Raw genomic sequence first — 22,456 nt, 5'->3', positions numbered from 1 at the left:
TAGAATAGGGAGGGGCGTTTTACAGTTCTCTAGAGTAGGACCTGCCTACTCATGATATACATAGGATAGCGTCCAAAAACGCATCCTATTACCTATAGTGCACTATTAAGGGGTATAGCCAATAGTGACATTTGGGATGTAAAACAGTGTTACAATATTTTTGAAACATTGATCGTTGGAACATAGGGTGACATGAGATGAGCACATGATGTGTCAATTGCGTTGACATCAACCTAATAACTGGCAGTAAATTTCATAACCTGTCTCCTGGCCCTTTGCCAACAAGCTCGCATCGCAAACATTGCCGTATTGGTCACCAATTCATCCCACACATTAAGCCAACATATATTTTAGTGTAATTTGTAGACTAGAGATAAGGGGAAATTATACAATGAAAGTTAGAAAATAAACCAACATGATATATTATAAAACCCATATTGATTTATGCAACAGCTTTAGTATGAGAAGATCGAACCTACTACCCTGATATCCCCCAATGTCCATAAACTGCATATTTGAGGAACCATAGGAAAGGACATTGAGGAATCATGGCTCTAAACAGATGGGAAAAAAACCTAGGAACTAGTGGATGTAAGTAAAAGTCATTTTTCCCCCCAGTTTTTTAAAACTACTGTAATTGTACTGTGATTTACACAGTGGTATATAGACCCCCCACCCCGAGTTAGTGTCTTCCTTGCAAAGCATTACACCATAATAAAACAGTTATAAAGGCATTCAGTGTGTGCCGATGCATTTTAATCATCATAAAAATATGTTTCATCCTTATCCAGTCAATACAAATGCAAGGGTTCCCTTTAGAGGTTTTTATTCTCGAAGCAGAGGACCCATGGGTACTCTTATAGCAAAAGTAGTAGTTTATCAGTTGTTCGTCCACTATCTACAGAACCTACTGGCACATCAGCTATTAGTAGATAAACAGCTGAGGTTGCATCCCAAATGGCACAATACTCCCTACATAGTAGTGCACTCTATAGGGAATAGGTTGCCATTTGAGACAACCTGAGTGTCATTGGTTGAATTTCTGTGGCCACTGCAAAGGCATATTTCACAAGACTGCATAGTATTTCTCTCAGGAGGACCTTGTAACCCAAAAGTCCCCGGTTTCATTCTCCTGGACAAATACACGTAACATAAACAGTTGTAGCATTTTGTCGACAGACTGTTTTATTTGTTTCTGATTTTTCTTCACTGATCATTTGGACAACTCACAATTTCACATCTTTAGAGTTTCTGAATACGAGGGGACACTTGGCCCATAGACTTGCCCAACACTGGCTGAGAGTTCCCGTTTATAAGGGTGGAGACTTCGCTAGTACATTTTCGAATAAGTCGGCTCCAAGAACTCGATCAAGCATCTGACACAATTATGCAAGATGTTACTTCTGCCAAGATTACATTCACTAGACAGTGCAGAGGCAAAATGTTTTAAATTAATGGGTACAACTTGAATTTGTCCAATAGGAGGAACTGATTATTAGCATTTTCTGACTGTTAGAATTTGCATACTCCTGACCCGTTTGAGCCAAATTATCATTACCGTTTTGATTCATGATGTGCACTTTTCTGAATATCACAGATAGTAATGTAACAAATATACATAACCACTCGTTGTCTACATCCCAAATGGCACCATATACCCTACAAAGTTCACTACTTTTGAACAGCACCCTATCTACTCTGGTCAAAAGTAGTACACTATATATGGAATAGGGTGGGTGCCATTTGGAACATAACCATCATGTCCTCTATATATTGCCTTTCAATTGGCAACTTTCGGGTATTCATCTTCTGCCCTCTGAATACAGCAGTGTTATTCTGATCAGCCCATCCCTCCCTCCTCTTCAGGGGGGAAACATCCTGCCAGTTCATTAGTCAGTGTGTGCTGTTGTCCCGCCCACAAGAAGTGTGTGGGCTGTTCTGATTGGTGTTGTTGAAGTGGGTACAGAAAGAAGGGGCTGAGCTCTATGGCGAGGGCGGAGCGCACCAAGCCGACGCCCCCCAGGCGCTCAGAGCAGGGGTGGTAGACACGCCCAGTCCCAGGATGCATGTAGAGAGACTTTGGACGGAACTTGACGGCCAGCTTGTCACCACCCCAACAGAACGACAGTAGCTCTGGGGCTCCTCCTGTCCCCACATCTGTCAACGTACCCCCAGCGGTCTCTGTCCCTGTACCGGTAGAACAGACAGTTTGTCCTAGCTTCCGCTTTCTCTTTGGGGTTTATACAGGGTTAATGCAAAAGCACTTTGTGACAACTGATGATGTAAAATGGCTTTATAAATAAATGTGATTGATTGGTTGATTGATTGACTGACTGATTGGTTGATTGACTATACCCCCAGCAGCGGGCATCAAGTGGGTGAACACCAGCGGACGGTCGTCACAGCGCAGGAAGTTTCTCTCGCGGCCACACAGGGACAGGAAGGGGAAGTCATCCTGGTAGCGCCCACTCTCGTTCCTACGGAGACGAGTGAAGAAGAACACCAGGAAGTGCTTATCTGAAAACAGAGAGAGAAAGAGAGAGGGGGGGAAATAAAAACACAACCACTGCATAAAACACAATAAGAGTTCATTCTTACTATAAATCAAGTTACACTAACTACACTTAGCCTAGATAACACTGCTCCTGCTCTCAAAATACACTACATGACCAAACGTATGTGTACACCTGCTCGTCAAACATCTCATTCCAAAATCATGGGCATTAATATGGAGTTGGTTCCCCCTTTCATGCAATAACAGCATCCACTCTTCTGGGAAGGCTTTCTACTAGATGTTGGAACATTGCTGCAGGGACTTGCTTCCATTCAGCCACAAGAGCATTAGTGAGGTCGGGCACTGATGTTGGGCAATTAGACCTGGCTTCCAGTCAGGGTTCCAATTCATCCCAAAGGTGTTTGATGGGGTTGAGGTCAGGGCTCTGTGCAGGCCAGTCAAGTTCTTCCACAATGATCTCAACAAACCATTTATGTATGGACCTTGCTTTGTGTACAGGGGCATTGTCATGCTGAAACAGGAAAGGGCCTTCCCCAAACCGTTGCCACAAAGTTGGAAGCATAGAATCGCCTAGAACGTCATTGTATGCTGTAGCGTTAAGATTTTCTCCACTAAGGGGTCTAGCCCGAACCATGAAAAACAGCCCCAGACCATTATTCCCCCTCCACCAAACTTTACAGTTGGCACTATGCATTTGGGCAGGTAGCGTTCTCCTGGCATCCGCCAAATCCAGATTTGTCCTTCGGACTGCCAGATATTGAAGAGTGATTCATCACTCCAGAGAACGCATTTCCGCTGCTCCAGAGTCCAATGGCGGCGAGCTTTACACCACTCCAGCCGACGCTTGGCATTGGCCATGGTGATCTCAGGCTTGTGTGCGGCTGCTCGGCCATAGAAACCCATTTCATGAAGCTCCCGACTAACAGTTCTGCTGACGTTGCTACCAGAGGCAGTTTGGAACTCGGTAGTGAGTGTTGTAACCGAGGACAGACGATTTTTACGCTCTACCCGCTTCAGCACTCTGCGGGCGCGTTCTGTGAGCTTGTGTGGCCTACCATTTCATGGCTGAGCTGGTGTTGCATCTAGACATTTCCACTTCACAATAACAGCACTTACAGTTTACCGGGGCAGCTCGAGCAGGGCAGAAATTTGAAGAACTGAGTTGTTGGAAAGGTGGCATCCTATGACGGTGCCACGTTGAAAGTGACTGAGCTCTTCAGTAAGTCCATTCTACTGGGAATATTTGTCTATGGAGATTGCATGGATGTGTGCTCGAATTTATACACCTCTCAGCAACGGGTGTGGCTGAAATAGTCGAATCCACTAATTTGAAGGGTTGCCCACATACTTTTTACAAAGCATGTAGAGGTCTGTAATTTTTATCATAGGTATACTTCAACTGTGAGAGACGGAATCTAAAAAAAAATGTGATTTTCTACATTGCATGATTTTTAAGTAATTCATTTGCATTTTATTGCATGACATAAGTATTTGATCACCTACCAACCAGTAAGAATTCCAGCTCTCACAGACCTGTTAGTTTTTCTTTAAGAAGCCCTCCTGTTCTACACTCATTACCTGTATTAACAGCACCCGTTTGTACTCGTTACCTGTATAAAAGACACCTGTCCACACACTCGATCAAACAGACTCCAACCTCTCCACAATGGCCAAGACCAGAGAGGGTGTAAGGGATCAGGGATAAAATTGTAGACCTGCACAAGGCGGGGATGGGCTACAGGACAATAGGCAAGCAGCTTGGTGAGAAGGCAACAACTGTTGGCCCAATTATTAGAAAATGGAAGAACTTCAAGATGACGGTCAATCACCCTTGTTCTGGGGCTCCATGCAAGATCTCTCCTCGTGGGGCATCAATGATCATGAGGAAGGTGAGGGATCAGCCCAGAACTACACGGCAGGACCTGCTCAATGACCTGAAGAGAGCTGGGACCACAGTCTCAAAGAAAACCATTAGTAACACACTACGCCGTCATGGATTAAAATCCTGCAGCGCACGCAAGGTCCCCCTGCTGAAGCCAGCGCATGTCCAGGCCCGTCTGAAGTTTGCCAATGACCATCTGGATGATCCAGAGGAGGAATGGGAGAAGGTCATGTGGTCTGATGAGACAAAAATAGAGCTTTTTGGTCTAAACTCCACTCGCCGTGTTTGGGGGAAGAAGGATGAGTATAACCCTAAGAACACCATCCCAACCGTGAAGCACGGAGGTGGAAACATCATTCTTTGGGGATGCTTTTCCGCAAAGGGGACAGGACGACTGCACCGTATTGAGGGGAGGATGGATGGGGCCATGTATCGTGAGATCTTGGCCAACAACCTCCTTCCCTCAGTAAGAGCATTGAAGATGGGTCGTGGCTGGGTCGTCCAGCATGACAACGACCTTGAAACACACAGCCAGGGCAACTAAGGAGTGGCTCCGTAAGAAGCCTCTCAAGGTCCTGGAGTGGCCTAGCTTGGAGTCATTAAAACTTGTTTTTCAACCACTCCACAAATTTCTTGTTAACAAACTATAGTTTTAGCAAGTCGGTTAGGACATCTACTTTGTGCATGACACAAGTCATTTTTCAAACAATTGTTTACAGACATATTTCACTTATAATTAACTGTATCACAATTCCAAGTATAAACACCATGGGAACACGCAGCCGTCATACCGCTCAGGAAGGAGACGATTCTGTCTGACGATTCTGTCTCCTAGAGATTAGGCCTGTAATTTTCATCATAGGTACACTTCAACTATGACAGACAAAATGAGAAAAAAAATCCAGAAAATCACATTGTAGGATTTTTAATTAATTGATTTGCTAATTATGGTGGAAAATAAGTATTTTCAACTTTTTAAGTGGGAGAACTTGCACAATTGGTGGCTGGCTAAATATTTTTGTGCGGCATGTGTATATAGTATGTGCAGCATGTATATATAGTATGTGCAGCATGTATATATAGTATGTGCAGCATGTATATATAGTATGTGCAGCATGTGTATATATAGTATGTGCAGCATGTATATATAGTATGTGCAGCATGTATATATAGTATGTGCAGCATGTATATATAGTATGTGCAGCATGTATATATAGTATGTGCAGCATGTATATATAGTATGTGCAGCATGTATATATAGTATGTGCAGCATGTATATATAGTATGTGCAGCATGTATATATAATATGTGCAGCATGTATATATAATATGTGCAGCATGTCTTTATAGTATGTGCAGCATGTCTTTATAGTATGTGCAGCATGTCTTTATAGTATGTGCAGCATGTCTTTATAGTATGTGCAGCATGTCTTTACAGTATGTGCAGCATGTATATATAGTATGTGCAGCATGTCTTTACAGTATGTGCAGCATGTATATATAATATGTGCAGCACGTATATATAGTATGTGCAGCATGTGTATATAATATGTGCAGCATGTATATATAGTATGTGCGGCATGTATATATAGTATGTGCGGCATGTGTATATATAGTATGTGCGGCATGTGTATATAGTATGTGCGGCATGTATATATAGTATGTGCGGCATGTATATATAGTATGTGCAGCATGTATATATAGCATGTGCAGTATGTCTTTATAGTATGTGCAGCATGTATATATAGTATGTGCAGCATGTATATATAGTATGTGCAGCATGTATATGTAACGGATGTGAAACGGCTAGCTTAGTTAGCGGTGTGCGCTAAATAGTGTTTCAATCGGTTACGTCACTTGCTCTGAGACCTTGAAGTAGTAGTTCCCCTTGCTCTGCAAGGGCCGTGGCTTTTGTGGAGCGATGGGTAACGATGCTTCGAGGGTGACTGTTGTCGTTGTGTGCAGAAGGTCCCTGGTTCGCGCCCGGGTATGGGCGAGGGGACGGACGTAAAGTTGTACTGTTACATATATATAGTATGTGCAGCATGTATATATAGTGTGTGCAGCATGTATATATAGTATGTGCAGCATGTATTTATAGTATGTGCAGCATGTCTTTATAGTATGTGCAGCATGTCTTTATAGTATGTGCAGCATGTATATATAGTATGTGCAGCATGTATATACAGTATGTGCAGCATGTATATATAGTATGTGCAGCATGTATATATAGTATGTGCAGCATGTATATATAGTATGTGCAGCATGTACATATAGTATGTGCAGCATGTATATATAGTATGTGCAGCATGTATATATAGTATGTGCATCATGTATATATAGTATGTGCAGCATGTGTATATATAGTATGTGCAGCATGTATATATAGTATGTGCAGCATGTATATATAGTATGTGCAGCATGTCTTTATAGTATGTGCAGCATGTATATATAGTATGTGCAGCATGTATATATAGTATGTGCAGCATGTCTTTATAGTATGTGCAGCATGTATATATATAGTATGTGCAGCATGTATATATAGTATGTGCAGCATGTCTTTATAGTATGTGCAGCATGTATATATAGTATGTGCAGCATGTATATATAGTATGTGCAGCATGTATATATAGTATGTGCAGCATGTATATATAGTATGTGCAGCATGTATATATAGTATGTGCAGCATGTATATATAGTATGTGCAGCATGTATATATAGTATGTGCAGCATGTATGCCTGAAAGCTGTACAACAGATGCAACAGTTTATCCACATTTATAAATGCATCCCAAATGGCACCCTATTCCATACATACAGTCGTGCACAAATATTGTGTCCTCGTCAGAATTAGTGCACTACATAGGGGATAGGGTGTACCATTAGCATGCTCAGTGTTTTGCTGACTAAGATTGCAGAACATTGAGTACAGGTTCTGTCCTTTAACCCTGAGTGTACACTACATCACCTCCATATGTTCTCTAGGTGGGATCTGAACGCCAAACACAGGGGCTGTTGTGGGAAGCAGGCAACCAACCCCCCCACACACAGTCTTACAGTAATGCTTAGCACATGACATACGACTATACTGAGGCTCAGCTTGTGTAGTAGCAGGGATAATCATGTTTACTACAGAATATGAAGACTGAATAATGAAGGTCACCACAGCTTCTCATATATAACCACGGGCAGAGATGATAAGATAACCTACAGGTTGTCTAAATTCATGTCAATGTAACCTCTGTAAGAGCGTCATTTTTACATCTGGAAAGAGGTCACTAGACTGCTGTGTGTGTGTGTGTGTGTGTGTGTGTGTGTGTGTACTTTAAATACCTTTGAAACACGTGACAAAGTTTTTCACTTTAGTGTCATCAAGGAACAGCTGTGGTAAAAACAGAAGTTTAGTTAGCTGATCACTGCAACGAAACAATTCACTATTTAGTTGTATTTTTTTGTGTAAGACATTCACCTGCCCTTGGTGGTCAATGTAGTAGAAGTATTCCCGAATGCGCGGTTCGGGGCTCTGGCCTTGTATGTAGGTGACGTTAGTACGTGTACCAAATTGGGTTACAAAACGCACTACACTGAGGTACCGCAACACCCTCTGCCCACTGTTGACAACCACAGCCCCGCACAACATACTGAAACCACCCGGGAGAACGATTGGACTTTTGTTCAACTATGATCAGTGTCCTCCGTGCAGCGTCAAAAACATGGCACATACAACCGATGTACAGACTTCAAACGTGAGTGGAAATATTTCAGCTGACCTGTCTGTATCCAACTGATAACGTGATGTTATGAAGCTTTGGTAGCTTACTACCGGAAGCGCAGCTTTCTATGGCGGTCGGACAAATCCCTTTCATAAAGCCAGCTTACTGCCACCAAGTGGATACATTAAGATATACACCTAATACATTGTTACAAAAATACCTACTGTACTTTCAGGAACTAAGTATATGTTCTTCATTTTCTCCCGAGCCTTTAAATATGTACATTTACAAATGCATACTGCTGGTTTTATTGCGAGAAAATAGACAATTTAAATATAGGCTATTGAAAAAGTATTTATTACAGGACCCACAAGTGCATAATTGTCCTACAGGCCTAAGTGAACTCCCTGGCTCTATTCCATGAAGATTAGTCTACACAGCATGGCTACATGAATACCAAAAAGGCCAACTTCATACCACCAATAAATAAGAGTCATACTTTTAATATAACACTATACAGGCAATTCAGTGATAACAGTGGCGAAGTGTGCCCTTAAACAAATCTTGACAATAATCATTGAAATTCAACCGCACGGTAGGCCTATGCATACAAACGACCTCATCTTCTCATAAAAGACATTCCAAGGGTTGAATTAATGGAGAGTCAAAGAAACATTCTGGACATCCAATCAGAAGCTTCTTTCGCGGAGATGGGACGAAGTAGACAAAGCGGCCGATTTAGACGTACTGGTCATTGCTTGGTCAGAGACAAATTCAGTGTTAAAAACAACTGAAAACTCGGAAAAAAACGACTGAAAAATAGATTTGAACGGTCATCAATCTCGGAATTCCAACTCGGGCCACTTGCTGGAGCTCCGACTTTACAACCTGAAGATCATGATTTGACCTCGTTTTTCCCCGAGTTCCCAGTTGTTTTCAACGCGGCAAGAGTCCCCAAGGCTGTCATTGTCAACAACCATCATAAACACACTGCTGACGAGACGCCATTCTACTTTACTGTCTCCTCCATAGACATTAAAACTCTCATCATACATTTTCTTCTCCTCCACCTGTCTTATTCGAGCGAGAGGTTTCCGCCTTTACTTCTTCTCTGGTGGGTGGAGTCGGTCACCTGAACCACAAGGTAGGACATATTTCTTGGGTGAGCGAACTGTGATCTCCACAAAAATGTTTACATTTTCGGATTCATAGTTCACCAAACGGAATCACCTCAACTGCCAGTAAGTTTTTGTTTTTCGATTGATATAGCATTTAGCCTTGTGGTAGTTTCCCCCTTTATGGTAGTTTGGTTACTTACGGTTGAAACTGTTCACAGTTCAGAGCGTAAATGGCTGTGGTCTCCGAGAATCATATACGTTGTTGAGACTTATGAAATGTTTTTACTTTCATGCCTAATCAGAATCACAGGCTACAGCCATTCTATTTCACGCATTTTCTTTTTACACAATCTGTGATTTACCACTGTGGCACTGTGTTCAAAGGTCGGGGTTGTATGGCGCGTTTATGACATTTGGTGACACATTGGGTGTTTTTCCGTGCAGTTATGAGCCAGCCGCACAGAGGGCAAAGGGGGAGAAACGGTGGTCTCCACGAGCATCGGGAACACAGGCCACGACGGGAGCTGCAGCACAATGCTAGACAACCATCAAGCGACAGGTGTGTTCACAGGATGTTCACACGCAGTCACTAGGCATCTATGGTGACAGACTGCATGATGTAGCCTGTCTGCCACCCCTAAGCTGGTTGTAGGAGAGAAGCACTTCAACCCTCTCTCTCCCCCTCAGGTCCTCTTCTCAGCCTCCATATTACAGGGACTCCACACCCCCTCTTAAACATGTGCGGCACCGAGAAGCCCCAGAAGAGGATCATAATGGGTCCAAATGCACCAATATCTGTTCTAGGAGAGGTATGTAATGTTAGTGTCTTAGATTGGGACAGAGAGTAGAGAGAAACAATTGGGTGGAGAAAGTGAGTCACAATAGACAGTCGGCATATCTGTGACGAGGAAGTAATTGCCTGTGTGGTTAGCTGAACACTGCATCACACACAAACACAGTCAGTCATAGTGTCAGGATTTAGTTTCCCTCTCTTCACCTAAACTACGCCTACACCCGCCCAGCGATCCTACTACCCCTGGACATACTTCTCCCTCTCCTAATACTGGTCAGACCGGTTCTCACCCAGGCTGCATTTTACTCGCGTTGCTGTTTTAACACACACACACCACCTGTTGCTTTGATTTGAGCAGAGAAATGTGATCAGTTGATTATGGGATAAATATAAAGGAAGTCACACTAATTATGCTCCCAAACATTTAATGAAGATGCTCTTTTACCAATTGGGCTAAGTCCATATTATGGCAAGAACAGCTCAAATAAACAAAGAGAAATGACAGTCCATCATTACTTTAAGACATGAAGGTCAGTCAATCTGGAAAAGTGCAGTCGCAAAAACCATCAAGCTCTATGGCTCTAATGAGGACCGCCGCAGGGAAGGAAGACCCAGTTCTCTGCTGCAGAGGATACGTTCATTAGTTACCAGCCTCAGAAATTGCAGCCCAAATAAATGCTTCGGAGTTCAAGTAACAGTCATCTCAGCATCAACTGTTCAGAGGAGACTGCGTGAATCAGGCTTTCATGGTCAAATTGCTACAAAGAAACCACTACTAAAGGACACCAATAAGAAGAAGAGACTTGCTTGGGCCAAGAAACATGAGCAATGGACATGAGACAGGTAGAAATCTGTCTTTGGTCTGAGTCCAAATTTGCGATTTTTGGTGTCTGTGAGATGCAGAGTAGGTGAATGGATGATCTTTGCATCTGTCGTTCCCACTGTGAGGCATAGAGGAGGTGGTGTGATGGTTCTTTGCTGGTGACACTGTCAGTTATTTATTTAAAATGTAGGGCACACTTAACCAGCCTGGCTACCACAGCATTCTGCAGCGATACACCATCCCATCTGGTTTGCGCTTAGTGGGACTATCAATTGTTTTTCAACAGGACAATGACCCAAAACACACCTCCAGGCTGTGTAAGGGCTATTTGACCAAGGAGGGTGATGAAATGCTGCATCAGATGACCTGGACTCCACAATCACCTGACCTCAACCCAATTGAGATGGTTTGGGATGAGTTGGACCGCAGAGTGAAGGAAACAAGTGTTCAGCATATGTAAGAACTCCTTCAAGACTGTTGGAAAAGTATTCCAGGTGAAGCTGGTTGAGAGAATGCCAAGCGTGTGCAAAGCTATCAAGGCAAAGGGTGGCTACTTTGAAGAATCTCAAATCTAAAACATATTTTGTTTTGTTTAACACTTTTTGGTTACTACATGATTCCATATGTGTTACTTAAGTTTGTCTTCACTATTATTCTACAATCTAGAAAAGAAAAACCCTTGAATGAGTTGGTGTCAACTTTTGACTGGTGCTGTACATGTGACTAAATAAAACATCTAATCTGTAGGTATCGTGTTGATCTGTTCAGTCCTGACCAATGCCCTGGTCCTGATCTGTGTGGTGGCAGCTCAGATGGTGATGTCAGGCATGTCTGCTATGGGTGGCCTGGCGGGAGGCAGCTTCAACCTTAACACTAACATCCCCTTCGAGGGCCAAGAGCTGCAACAGGTACAAGACAGAAATAAGAGTTGTGTCCCAAATAGTACCCTATTCCTTATATGGTCCACTACTTTTTGAAGGTTTTGGTCAAAAGTAGTGCACTATATAGGGAATAGGGTACCATTTGGGATGTAATCATAACACTGTACATTGTATCATAGCATCTACACTAGACAGTTGTCTACATTCCCTGTTATGAAGACCCCACTCTAACACCCTACTTGATTGCAGGTGAGAGACCTGGACATGCAGTACAGCCAGATGAGAGCTCCGGGAATCTACGGGGGTGTGGCATTTGCCCTAGTCTTCGGTGTTGTCTCCCTCTTGTTCGTGGTCTCTGGGAACAAGCCCGCTCACCTGCTGGGCCAGAAGCTGCTGATGGGAGCATTGGTGTTCCAGGGTTTGGGAGCAGTACTCTACGTGGTGGCTGTGGGGTTGTACCTCCACTTTGTCATCCAGGTAAACAGTACAGATGTGTGTAAGAGAAGGGAGAGGCTCTATGCACGTTCAGGTTTAACCTGGATGAACTGTGATGTGGGAGGAGCAGACGCGGCCGTGGCTTTGTTCGGGCTGATCACTGCGATACTCTACACTGCCGGTACAGTGCTTACGTTCCACACGGTGCGCTGGGTCAGGGGCTACCTGAAGGATCGCAGGCTACACGAGGAGAGAGATAGACGACCCCCTACTGCCAGTTCCCACCCCCATAGGGCACCACTACGGTCTGATACCGCTCTGTGACGGAGACGCAGGTTGGGCCTCAAATGGCTCCCTATTCTCTATAGAGTACACTACTTTTGATCAGGGCCCATAGGGCTCTGGTCACAATAAATAGATTGTAGGAAATCGGTTGCCATTTGGGACGACACCACAGATGAAACCCGGAAGGGACCAAAGTGCTTTTTCACTCGATCCCTTTTCATTAAAACTGTCTGTCCATTTGACAGTAATGGGACTTGCAACTACCCACTGGGCAAAGATGTCAGTTCAACATCTAGTTTTGATTTACTTTTGAGTTGTCAACAGTTAAATCAACAAAAATGTGAACCATTTAGGTTTAAAGTAGGGTGGAAAAAAGACATCTCTCTAACTTTTTGCAAATCCAGTAAGTTTGATGTTTTGTTGAAATGACATGGAAAACAATGTTGATTCACCCAGTTTGTGCCCAGTGGGTAAGGCGTTTGCTCTGTAAACTTCTGTAAAGCATGGATTTGATATTAATTCCTTTTTAACTGCAACATGAATGACCCACTGATCTCACAGACAGATCTTGTTATTCATCAATAAAACTTTTGTATGTATGCATGTGTATATAGAGGTTGCATGTAAATAAACCTTTACATTTATCTGCCACTCAAGCTTGATTATTTTGTATTTTCTAGTAAAACTCAAACCTTTACAATACATGCCATGATGCCACCATGTCAGACTGGCTAACATTTCAGGTGTGATACAGTACATCAGTTATCCTGCTCCATATAACCACTCCACCCCCTCCCCAGTCCTGTCCCTCACTTTGAAGGTCGACACTGACTCAACAACAAATCACCTGGCATAATAAATAACCATTATTATTTGTAGATCAGCCAATTTACCCATGATACATTACGGTTTTGATGCTCTCGAACACAGCCACCATCTCTCCGGCAGTGTCCCCAGGCAGCATAGCTATGACAATACAATGGATCTTCTCCACACTGATGTCACAATGAATCACTCAGAATTTTTTGTGCGTTCAAAACAACTGGGAACTCAGAAAATACGAGCTCAAGATGTAGGTAAAGGCCCCCCCCCCGAAGTCTGAGAATACAGAGTCCCAGTTGTTTTGAACGCTGCAATTCTGCTGTGAAGTAACAATCTGTCTTTAGGACATCATACACAACATTCTGCAATGTCAGGTAATGGTGACTGGAACAATGTTATCACAATTGCACCTGCAGCCCTGACCTCAATGGAATATGATATTGAGTGGAGTTAGTTACATCACAGTGGTTGCATCACAGACATTCCAAGCAGTGTGGTAGTGATAATAAATCATACATTTTAGTTTAAGCTCTTTTTCAAGACACCCAAAGTCACTTTACAGTGATTGCACTGCAGTCTTCTTTTCACACACACCATCACTGCAGCCCCTTCCTATGGTTCGTACGAGGCTATCCCCTTCCCACCTCTCACAAAACAAGCTAACAACCTTAGGATTATTTGAAAATGTAGATTTATTATAGAAAAAGTAGCTTTCCTGTGTGATTAGCTTAGATAGAACAATGCCTTTGTTGGAGTTCATTAGATCACATAGGCCCCACACATTCATTGAGCTGCGTAATACCAGTATTCCCCCCCTTTCCAGTGTTCTCCCCAGTCCTTATACTTCTACCTCCCTCCCTCCTTTCCTCAGACATCTGTCTGTGTCAACAATCTTCTGAAATAAAAAGTATTTTCTCTTAGAGAAGATTAGTACACGTCAATTATTAGGTCACACTTAAGAGTCTGCAACTCCTAGGATTTAGTTTATCTCTCAGCATCAGTCTACTTTAGAGGCCTACAGGCAACCATACACAGTCTGTGTCCCAAATAGCAACCAATTCCCTATATAGTGAACTACTTTTGACCAGGGCTCTGCAATAGGGAACAGGGCTGGCTGGCAGAAAGAAAACAGCTCTCTAGCAATAATAGTTCAGTCAGTCTAGCAGAATGTATCATTCAGCTTTATAATAGTTCAGTCAGTCTAGCAGAATGTATCATTCAGCTTTATAATAGTTCAGTCAGTCTAACAGAATGTATCATTCAGCTTTATAATAGTTCAGTCAGTCTAGCAGAATGTATCATTCAGCTTTATAATAGTTCAGTCAGTCTAGCAGAATGTATAATTCAGCTTTATAATAGTTCAGTCAGTCTAGCAGAATGTATCATTCAGCTTTATAATAGTTCAGTCAGTCTAGCAGAATGTATCATTCAGCTTTATAATAGTTCAGTCAGTCGAGCAGAATGTATCATTCAGCTTTATAATAGTTCAGTCAGTCTAGCAGAATGTATCATTCAGCTTTATAATAGTTCAGTCAGTCTAGCAGAATGTATCATTCAGCTTTATAATAGTTCAGTCAGTCTAGCAGAATGTATCATTCAGCTTTATAATAGTCCAGTCAGTCTAGCAGAATGTATCATTCAGCTTTATAATAGTCCAGTCAGTCTAGCAGAATGTATCATTCAGCTTTATAATAGTCCAGTCAGTCTAGCAGAATGTATCATTCAGCTTTATAATAGTTCAGGCAGTCTAGCAGAATGTATCATTCAGCTTTATAATAGTTCAGTCAGTCTAGCAGAATGTATCATTCAGCTTTATAATTAGTTCAAATAAAAGTCTCTGCATAAAAAAAGTGCTTAATCAATTCCTTCATTCATCACAAAATATGATAAAAAATTAATTAACTTGAACATTGTGAAGCAAGTAAATAATGCCTGTGTTTATAAAAATGCATTGTATTTCCTGGGGTCATATAGTTAGGAATATAAAATGATAACAGAATAAAACAAGTATTGCTGGCCATTAGCAGGTATGAGGCATCTTCAGGAGGGTCGGTGTGTTTCGGGAGGGACTGTGCATGTTTCCCCCGTAACTCCTCAACCTCTGATCCCATTCATTAGGATATTGAACAGCGTGTCATTTGGGACACACCCATACAGGAACTAATCTCCAGACATTCTAGAAATCGGCGTAGCAGGGATTCTTCACAGGTGCGGTCTAATGTGCTGTGAAGGGGTTGTAACAGAACGGTCTGGTGAGCTAGAAGGGCGTGACGTAGTATTCTGCTGCAGGCGGTGACTGGGGGTGTGTCTGGTGGCCCTGGGGGTGTGTCTGACTCTGCTCCTGTTGTTGTTTCATGATCTCCCGGATCTCCTCCTCCAGCTCGGGAGGAATGACGAGCTTGTCGTCAGGGTCCGGCTGGGCCGGAGCGTTGAAGTAACCTCCTTGCTTCCTGACGGGAGCGTCGCCCACCTCCTCTATCACATCCTGGCTCCGCCCCTGACACGCCACCGAGCCATTACCCCGCCCCTTACGCCCCAGAGTCCCACCCAGAGTCCTACTGGCCGAGCTAGAGCCTGAGCCCGCACCGAACTGCACCTCTCCACCAATCACACACAACCCTGCTCCAGTCTCTCCAGGCCCCACCTCCTGTTCCTGAACAGTGTGTTTGGGTGTTACAGTGTCTGTCTCTACAGCCCTCAGCTCCTCTTCTACTACAGGGTCAGGGCTAGTCTCAGGGCTGGGCTGATGGTAAGGAAACGGATGAGGGGGGGACGAGGGTGGGGTGGGGGCTGACTGGCAGGAGGGTGGAGGTAAAGGCTCAGGCTGCTGTGTGACAGAGGTGTTAGGGTGTGTGTGGGGGTCAGGGTTGGGGTGTGTGTGCGGGTCAGGGCTGGGGTGTGCGTGCGGGTCAGGGCTGGGGTGTGCGTGCGGGTCAGGGTCGGGGTGTGGGTCAGGGTCGGGGTGTGAGTCAGGGTGTGTGTGGGGTATTGGTATAGAGCTGGCCCGTGCTCTCAGACAGTGTATGTCAGCCTCCACCTCCACTCTGCTCCCATTAGAGAACACCCCAGCTATAGGCTCCTCATCCTCACTGTCCAGCCCATTGTCAGACAGAGCCCCCGAGTACTGCCTCTGGAACGATGCTCTTCCACCTCCATACACCCCCACTCCCCGCCCCAGCACCCCCCCGCGACCCCCTAGGACCACGCCCTTCTCCATCTGATTGGCTGGCTCGTCCGACGACGCCGTCGACCCCACCTCACTGCTCATCTCCGACGTGCTGACCTCACTGCTGACCTCACTTCCCGTCCCCATCACCGGAGGCGGTAATGGTAGAGTTCCATCTGCTGAGCCGTAGCCGGGGTGGTGGTGTGTGTTACCAGCAGTGTGGGTGTGTTGGGTTTCCAGGCCGGGGCTGGGTGGGGGTGGTGGGGGCTCACAGCAGCAGCAGTCTTCAGTGATACTCAGCTGCACCACCACAGCACACAGACTGTCAGGACAGCCGTAGCCCTGCGCCAGCGTACACAGCTTCTTGGCTGCTGCTAGGGAGTCTGGGACGTTACGCACTGCCTCCACTGCCTCGCAGGTGGACATGGTATCCCACAAGCCCCGGCTGGCCAGGATGAAGAACTCATCCTGCGGGGTGAGGGTTACCGTGGAGACGTGGGGTCGTGGGGTCACGGCGGGACACAGGAAGGAGTAGCCCATGATCCTGGTGGAGTCCGTCACTCCGTTCACTTTGTTGTCCTGAGGGGAGGGGGGGGATTAGGACCTCTCAACAGACTCACAGACAGACAAAGACATACAAACAGTACAGTGTGTGTGTACCTCCGTGATGATAGCATGGTGTTGGCGTGCTCTTTGGTACTCTGACTGCTGTCTGACGGTGTGTGTGGTGGAGAGAGGGAGGGCCTTGCCATCACGACACAGAACTGCTTGACACCTTCCCACGTTAGCCGCTGTCACCGTGAAACAGCCCCCGCCGCCACGGTCGCTTGGGGCAACGAGGCCATGACGGATGTGGCAGAGGGCCGCAGACCCTCCCAGCCTCTGTCCTGCCGTGCCCAACTTCCTGTTATAACAACAACAACAACAACAACATGAGATGAACAGGAGTTCTTGTGTGTGCGCATGTGTTTGAGAAAGAAACTGTGTGTGCATCTGGGAGAGAGACCATGCGTGTACCTCTGCATGGTGAGGAAGGTGTTGGTCATATAGTCCTCTTGGTTCTTGCTCTTGTGCAGTTCCTCGGCCAGCACGTCTCCCATGGTGCATTGCAGCAGGTAGGGCACCTCAACGTTCCGGTCTCCGTCAAACACCCCGTACAGAGCCTCCCTGCTTCCACGGAAACTGTCCAACGCCAGGGCTGCTACACACAGCCTGAGAAACACAAACATGTTAGGAATAACACATACACTGACACACACACTGCTGCTATTCTGAAAAGAGAGGCTATCCAGAGTTAGACCAACAGAGGAGTGATGGATGGAGAGAGAGAGATAGAAAGTGTCATGTTTACTGTTAATTTCTGAGCGAGAAAGAGAGAAAGGGAGAGATACAGATACAGAGTATGTACTGACTTGTTGTTGACCCCAGAGGCCTCTGTGTATCCATGGCTCCAGACTGCAGGCTCCCCGGGCCCCTCACTGCCACACAAAGAGGAGGGAGATGGGTCCACACGGAAACACTTAATGTTACTGCAGGAGGGAGAGAGAGAAGAAATACATCAGGGAGTTTAAAAATACATCGGGCAAATAACACAAATGTCTAGCAACCCTTCTTAACACTCGCCCGCTTAACCCGGAAATCAGCCGCACCAATGTGTCAGAGGAAACATTTCAACTGACGACCGAAGTCAGCCTGCAGGCGCCTAGCCCGCCACAAGGAGTCACTAGAGCACGATAAGCCAAGTAAAGAAATATCATACGTGTTGCAAATTAGTAATATATTGTATGTTTTGCAAATTTGAAACATACAATAAGAATCCTAATTTGTAACATATCATTCAAAATGGGTGGTGGACATCCACAAATGAATACATACCATACACAATGTAACATATCATACTAAATGGAGTGTCCCTGATTTACATACAGAATAATCCAAAATGCTCTGATACCAGGTTGGTGTGCACATGCATTATGGTGTGTGTGCATTTGACTCTGTGTGTTGTTACTTGAGCAGTTCGAGGCTCCGGTGGTCCAGGTTGAGGCGAGGGTTGCCTGTCAGGTCTAGCTCCTGTAGTTTAGCAGGCAAAGACTCTGGGAGGACTACCTCACACAACTCATTACAGCTCAGATCCACACACTGCAGAAGGGAGAGAGAGAGAGTGAGACCGAGAGGTCAAAGACACGCTGGCCAAGATCATATGTCAGGGTTATTAATAGTGTGTGTGTTTTCACAGCAATCTCATTAGGGGATTAGGGGATATATTTAGGAGATTACAGAGGTTGTGTCCCCAATGGCAGAACCCTATAGACCATGGTTATTCAAAGTCCGGAACCTGCTGGTTGTCTGTTCCAACTGATAATTAATTGCACCCACCTGGTGTCCCAGGTCTAAATCAGTCCATGGTTGGAGGGGAACAATGCAAAAAGGAGAGTAACTGGTTTCAAGGTCTAGAGTTGAGTTTGACGGAACATAGACACATGTCAAAAGGCACTATATTGGGAATAGGGCGTCATTTGGGACAAATCCAGAGAAGGGCCTGATATACCCTGGCCTCCATACTTTTCCCTGGTTAATGTGACAGACCCTGGACACTGCTAAACAGGACCATGTCAACCTCAACCATGAAGTCAGAGTATCAGGAGAGAGTGTGTGTGGTGTCTGTCCTACCTTCATTTCTTGACGCTGGAGGACCTCAGGGAAGACAGTGATGTTGTTGGAGTGGGCAGAGAGTGTGTGTTGTGTCTGTCCTACCTTCATGTCTTGACGCTGGAGGACCTCAGGGAAGACAGTGATGTTGTTGGAGTGGGCAGAGAGTGTGTGTTGTGTCTGTCCTACCTTCATGTCTTGACGCTGGAGGACCTCAGGGAAGACAGTGATGTTGTTGGAGTGGGCAGAGTGTGTGTTGTGTCTGTCCTACCTTCATGTCTTGACGCTGGAGGACCTCAGGGAAGACAGTGATGTTGTTGGAGTGGGCAGAGTGTGTGTGGTGTCTGTCCTACCTTCATGTCTTGAAGCTGGAGGACCTCAGGGAAGACAGTGATGTTGTTGGAGTGGGCAGAGTGTGTGTGGTGTCTGTCCTACCTTCATGTCTTGAAGCTGGAGGACCTCAGGGAAGACAGTGATGTTGTTGGAGTGGGCAGAGTGTGTGTTGTGTCTGTCCTACCTTCATGTCTTGACGCTGGAGGACCTCAGGGAAGACAGTGATGTTGTTGGAGTGGGCAGAGAGTGTGTGTTGTGTCTGTCCTACCTTCATGTCTTGACGCTGGAGGACCTCAGGGAAGACAGTGATGTTGTTGGAGTGGGCAGAGTGTGTGTTGTGACTGTCCTACCTTCATGTCTTGACGCTGGAGGACCTCAGGGAAGACAGTGATGTTGTTGGAGTGGGCAGAGTGTGTGTGGTGTCTGTACCTTCATGTCTTGAAGCTTCAGTGATGTCTTGAAGCTGGAGGACCTCAGGGAAGACAGTGATGTTGTTGGAGTGGGCAGAGTGTGTGTGGTGTCTGTCCTACCTTCATGTCTTGAAGCTGGAGGACCTCAGGGAAGACAGTGATGTTGTTGGAGTGGGCAGAGTGTGTGTGGTGTCTGTCCTACCTTCATGTCTTGAAGCTGGAGGACCTCAGGGAAGACAGTGATGTTGTTGGAGTGGGCAGAGTGTGTGTGGTGTCTGTCCTACCTTCATGTCTTGAAGCTGGAGGACCTCAGGGAAGACAGTGATGTTGTTGGAGTGGGCAGAGTGTGTGTGGTGTCTGTCCTACCTTCATGTCTTGAAGCTGGAGGACCTCAGGGAAGACAGTGATGTTGTTGGAGTGGGCAGAGTGTGTGTGGTGTCTGTCCTACCTTCATGTCTTGAAGCTGGAGGACCTCAGGGAAGACAGTGATGTTGTTGGAGTGGGCAGAGAGTGTGTGTTGTGTCTGCCCTACCTTCATGTCTTGACGCTGGAGGACCTCAGGGAAGAAAGTGATGTTGTTGGAGTGGGCAGAGTGTGTGTTGTGTCTGTCCTACCTTCATGTCTTGAAGCTGGAGGATCTCAGGGAAGACAGTGATGTTGTTGGAGTGGGCAGAGTGTGTGTTGTCTGTCCTACCTTCATGTCTTGACGCTGGAGGACCTCAGGGAAGACAGTGATGTTGTTGGAGTGGGCAGAGTGTGTGTTGTGTCTGTCCTACCTTCATGTCTTGAAGCTGGAGGACCTCAGGGAAGACAGTGATGTTGTTGGAGTGGGCAGAGTGTGTGTGGTGTCTGTCCTACCTTCATGTCTTGAAGCTGGAGGACCTCAGGGAAGACAGTGATGTTGTTGGAGTGGGCAGAGTGTGTGTTGTGTCTGTCCTACCTTCATGTCTTGAAGCTGGAGGACCTCAGGGAAGACAGTGATGTTGTTGGAGTGGGCAGAGTGTGTGTTGTGTCTGTCCTACCTTCATGTCTTGACGCTGGAGGACCTCAGGGAAGACAGTGATGTTGTTGGAGTGGGCAGAGAGTGTGTGTTGTGTCTGCCCTACCTTCATGTCTTGACGCTGGAGGACCTCAGGGAAGAAAGTGATGTTGTTGGAGTGGGCAGAGTGTGTGTTGTGTCTGTCCTACCTTCATGTCTTGAAGCTGGAGGATCTCAGGGAAGACAGTGGGCAGAGTGTGTGTTGTGTCTGTCCTACCTTCATGTCTTGAAGCTGGAGGATCTCAGGGAAGACAGTGATGTTGTTGGAGTGGGCAGAGTGTGTGTTGTGTCTGTCCTACCTTCATGTCTTGACGCTGGAGGACCTCAGGGAAGACAGTGATGTTGTTGGAGTGGGCAGAGTGTGTGTTGTGTCTGTCCTACCTTCATGTCTTGAAGCTGGAGGACCTCAGGGAAGACAGTGATGTTGTTGGAGTGGGCAGAGAGTGTGTGCATGTGCCTGCAGCTCAGGATGGTGGTGGGCACCGCTCTCAGCCTGTTCCCACTGAGGTCCAGTTCCTCCAGCTGCTCCAACCGAGCCATCTTACTGCAGTGGCAGTGAGAGAGGGATTTAGATGTTTAGAAAACCTTTATTGGCACCATTTAACTACTGTACATACATAGCAAACTCAAGTGAAATTAAGTAAAATGTTACTCCATAGCAGTGAAGTTAAAACCAGCCCCACTCCCAGAAAGAGAGAGAGACAGAGAGAGACAGAGAGGGGGTGAGAAAAATAAGGGTTTCAAACGTGTGTGCACGACAAGTAAGAAGACAGTAAAAGAGAGTGTGTGTGTGTGCGCGACATGCTCACTCGTCTGTCCCAGTGTGTGTGTGTGTGTGTGTGTGTGTGTGTGTGTGGTGTGAGAGAGAGACCTGGCTGGGAAGGTCTGTAGCTGGTTGTAGGCCAGGTGCAGCACCCTGAGGTGGGCGTGACCAGTCAGCAGAGGGACACTCTTGTCCGTCAGACTGTTATTGGTCAGATACAGCTCCTGCAGGCTGCTGAAGCCCTCCTCTGATAGGCTGGCTGGAGGGAGGCACTCCAGCTTATTGGCTGATGCGTTCAGGTAGCGCAAGCTGTGAGGAAAACCAACAAACAACATTAGTAAGTAGCTAAAGAAGTAGACAGGAAAGGTGTGTGTGTGTCCCAGTATCTGTGTGTGTGTGTGTCCTACTGGTGAATGTGCAATAAACTGGAATAAACTGGATGAGCTCTGTTCGTTATGTTTAATGTTATGTTTCACCCAGACGTGTCTGAACGACGACATGGATAATATACAGTTTACTACCAGCATGTCACATGTGCAACCAGAGACATTTTTATAAAAATGTATAAAACTCTAGACCAACTTTACTCCTCACACAGAAACACGTAACAAAGAACACCCTCACCCTCCATTTGGAAAATCTGACCATAATTCTTTCCTCCTAAATCCTGTTAACAAGCAAAAACTCAAGCAGGAAGTTAAACTACAGGATACGGATGCTAAACTACAAGACTGTTGTGGTAGCACATACTGGAATATGTTCTGGGATTCATACGATGGCAGTGAGGAGTTTACCACATCAGTCACTGGTTTAATCAATAAGTGCATCAAC

General features: G+C 45.5%; 3 protein-coding genes across 5 annotated transcripts in view; 1 reads left to right on the top strand and 2 right to left on the bottom strand.

Moving 5' to 3' along the window:
- Positions 1 to 1,159: 1,159 nt before the first annotated feature.
- Positions 1,160 to 8,818, bottom strand: c1h8orf82 (chromosome 1 C8orf82 homolog). Of its 2 annotated transcripts, none has more exons than XM_035758764.2 (4): positions 7,865 to 8,818; positions 7,729 to 7,777; positions 2,335 to 2,517; positions 1,160 to 2,187 (listed from the first exon to the last, which is right to left on the bottom strand). In XM_035758764.2, exons 1-4 carry the CDS (start codon positions 8,033 to 8,035, stop codon positions 1,841 to 1,843), a joined length of 750 nt encoding a protein of 249 aa, XP_035614657.1. In that variant the 5' UTR covers positions 8,036 to 8,818; the 3' UTR covers positions 1,160 to 1,840. The 2 variants fall into 2 exon arrangements, with proteins under 2 accessions (XP_035614657.1, XP_035614658.1); XM_035758765.2 differs by having other exon boundaries at positions 2,356 to 2,517.
- A 287-nt stretch (positions 8,819 to 9,105) lies between these two features.
- On the top strand, positions 9,106 to 13,094 carry si:ch211-191a24.4 (uncharacterized protein LOC100150331 homolog). 2 transcript variants are annotated; one of them, XM_035758763.2, is made up of 5 exons: positions 9,106 to 9,252; positions 9,671 to 9,785; positions 9,914 to 10,035; positions 11,590 to 11,750; positions 11,973 to 13,094. In XM_035758763.2, exons 2-5 carry the CDS (start codon positions 9,673 to 9,675, stop codon positions 12,480 to 12,482), a joined length of 906 nt encoding a protein of 301 aa, XP_035614656.1. In that variant the 5' UTR covers positions 9,106 to 9,252; positions 9,671 to 9,672; the 3' UTR covers positions 12,483 to 13,094. The 2 variants fall into 2 exon arrangements, with proteins under 2 accessions (XP_035614656.1, XP_035614655.1); XM_035758762.1 differs by having other exon boundaries at positions 9,212 to 9,349.
- A 2,088-nt stretch (positions 13,095 to 15,182) lies between these two features.
- LOC118372763 (PH domain leucine-rich repeat protein phosphatase 1-like) overlaps positions 15,183 to 22,456 on the bottom strand; it is an 85,279-nt gene continuing 78,005 nt past the window's right edge. Inside the window, exons 11-17 of the mRNA XM_052461590.1 lie at positions 21,734 to 21,934; positions 21,244 to 21,406; positions 18,440 to 18,570; positions 17,844 to 17,960; positions 17,449 to 17,643; positions 17,092 to 17,335; positions 15,183 to 17,010 (exon numbers count right to left, since the gene is read on the bottom strand). Of these exons, the coding sequence (XP_052317550.1) occupies positions 15,523 to 17,010; positions 17,092 to 17,335; positions 17,449 to 17,643; positions 17,844 to 17,960; positions 18,440 to 18,570; positions 21,244 to 21,406; positions 21,734 to 21,934 (2,539 nt within the window). The 3' untranslated portion in view covers positions 15,183 to 15,522. The remainder of the gene's footprint in view (positions 17,011 to 17,091; positions 17,336 to 17,448; positions 17,644 to 17,843; positions 17,961 to 18,439; positions 18,571 to 21,243; positions 21,407 to 21,733; positions 21,935 to 22,456) is intronic.

This window comes from Oncorhynchus keta, chromosome 1 (assembly GCF_023373465.1).
Source record: "Oncorhynchus keta strain PuntledgeMale-10-30-2019 chromosome 1, Oket_V2, whole genome shotgun sequence".
Classification (NCBI taxonomy): domain Eukaryota; kingdom Metazoa; phylum Chordata; class Actinopteri; order Salmoniformes; family Salmonidae; genus Oncorhynchus; species Oncorhynchus keta.
Note: the sequence above shows the minus strand (reverse complement) of the source record. Positions and strands in the feature narration are given on the sequence as shown.

Coding starts and splice junctions, on each gene's coding strand:
- c1h8orf82 (XM_035758764.2), bottom strand. CDS start 8,035: ATGTTGTGCGGGGCTGTGGTTGTCAACAGTGGGCAGAGGGTGTTGCGG. Junction 7,778..7,864: donor ACATTGACCACCAAGGGCAG/GTGAATGTCTTA, acceptor TTTTTACCACAG/CTGTTCCTTGATGACACTAA. Junction 2,188..2,334: donor TATAGTCAATCAACCAATCA/GTCAGTCAATCA, acceptor CTACCGGTACAG/GGACAGAGACCGCTGGGGGT.
- si:ch211-191a24.4 (XM_035758763.2), top strand. CDS start 9,673: ATGAGCCAGCCGCACAGAGGGCAAAGGGGGAGAAACGGTGGTCTCCAC. Junction 9,786..9,913: donor AGACAACCATCAAGCGACAG/GTGTGTTCACAG, acceptor TCTCCCCCTCAG/GTCCTCTTCTCAGCCTCCAT. Junction 10,036..11,589: donor CAATATCTGTTCTAGGAGAG/GTATGTAATGTT, acceptor TCTAATCTGTAG/GTATCGTGTTGATCTGTTCA.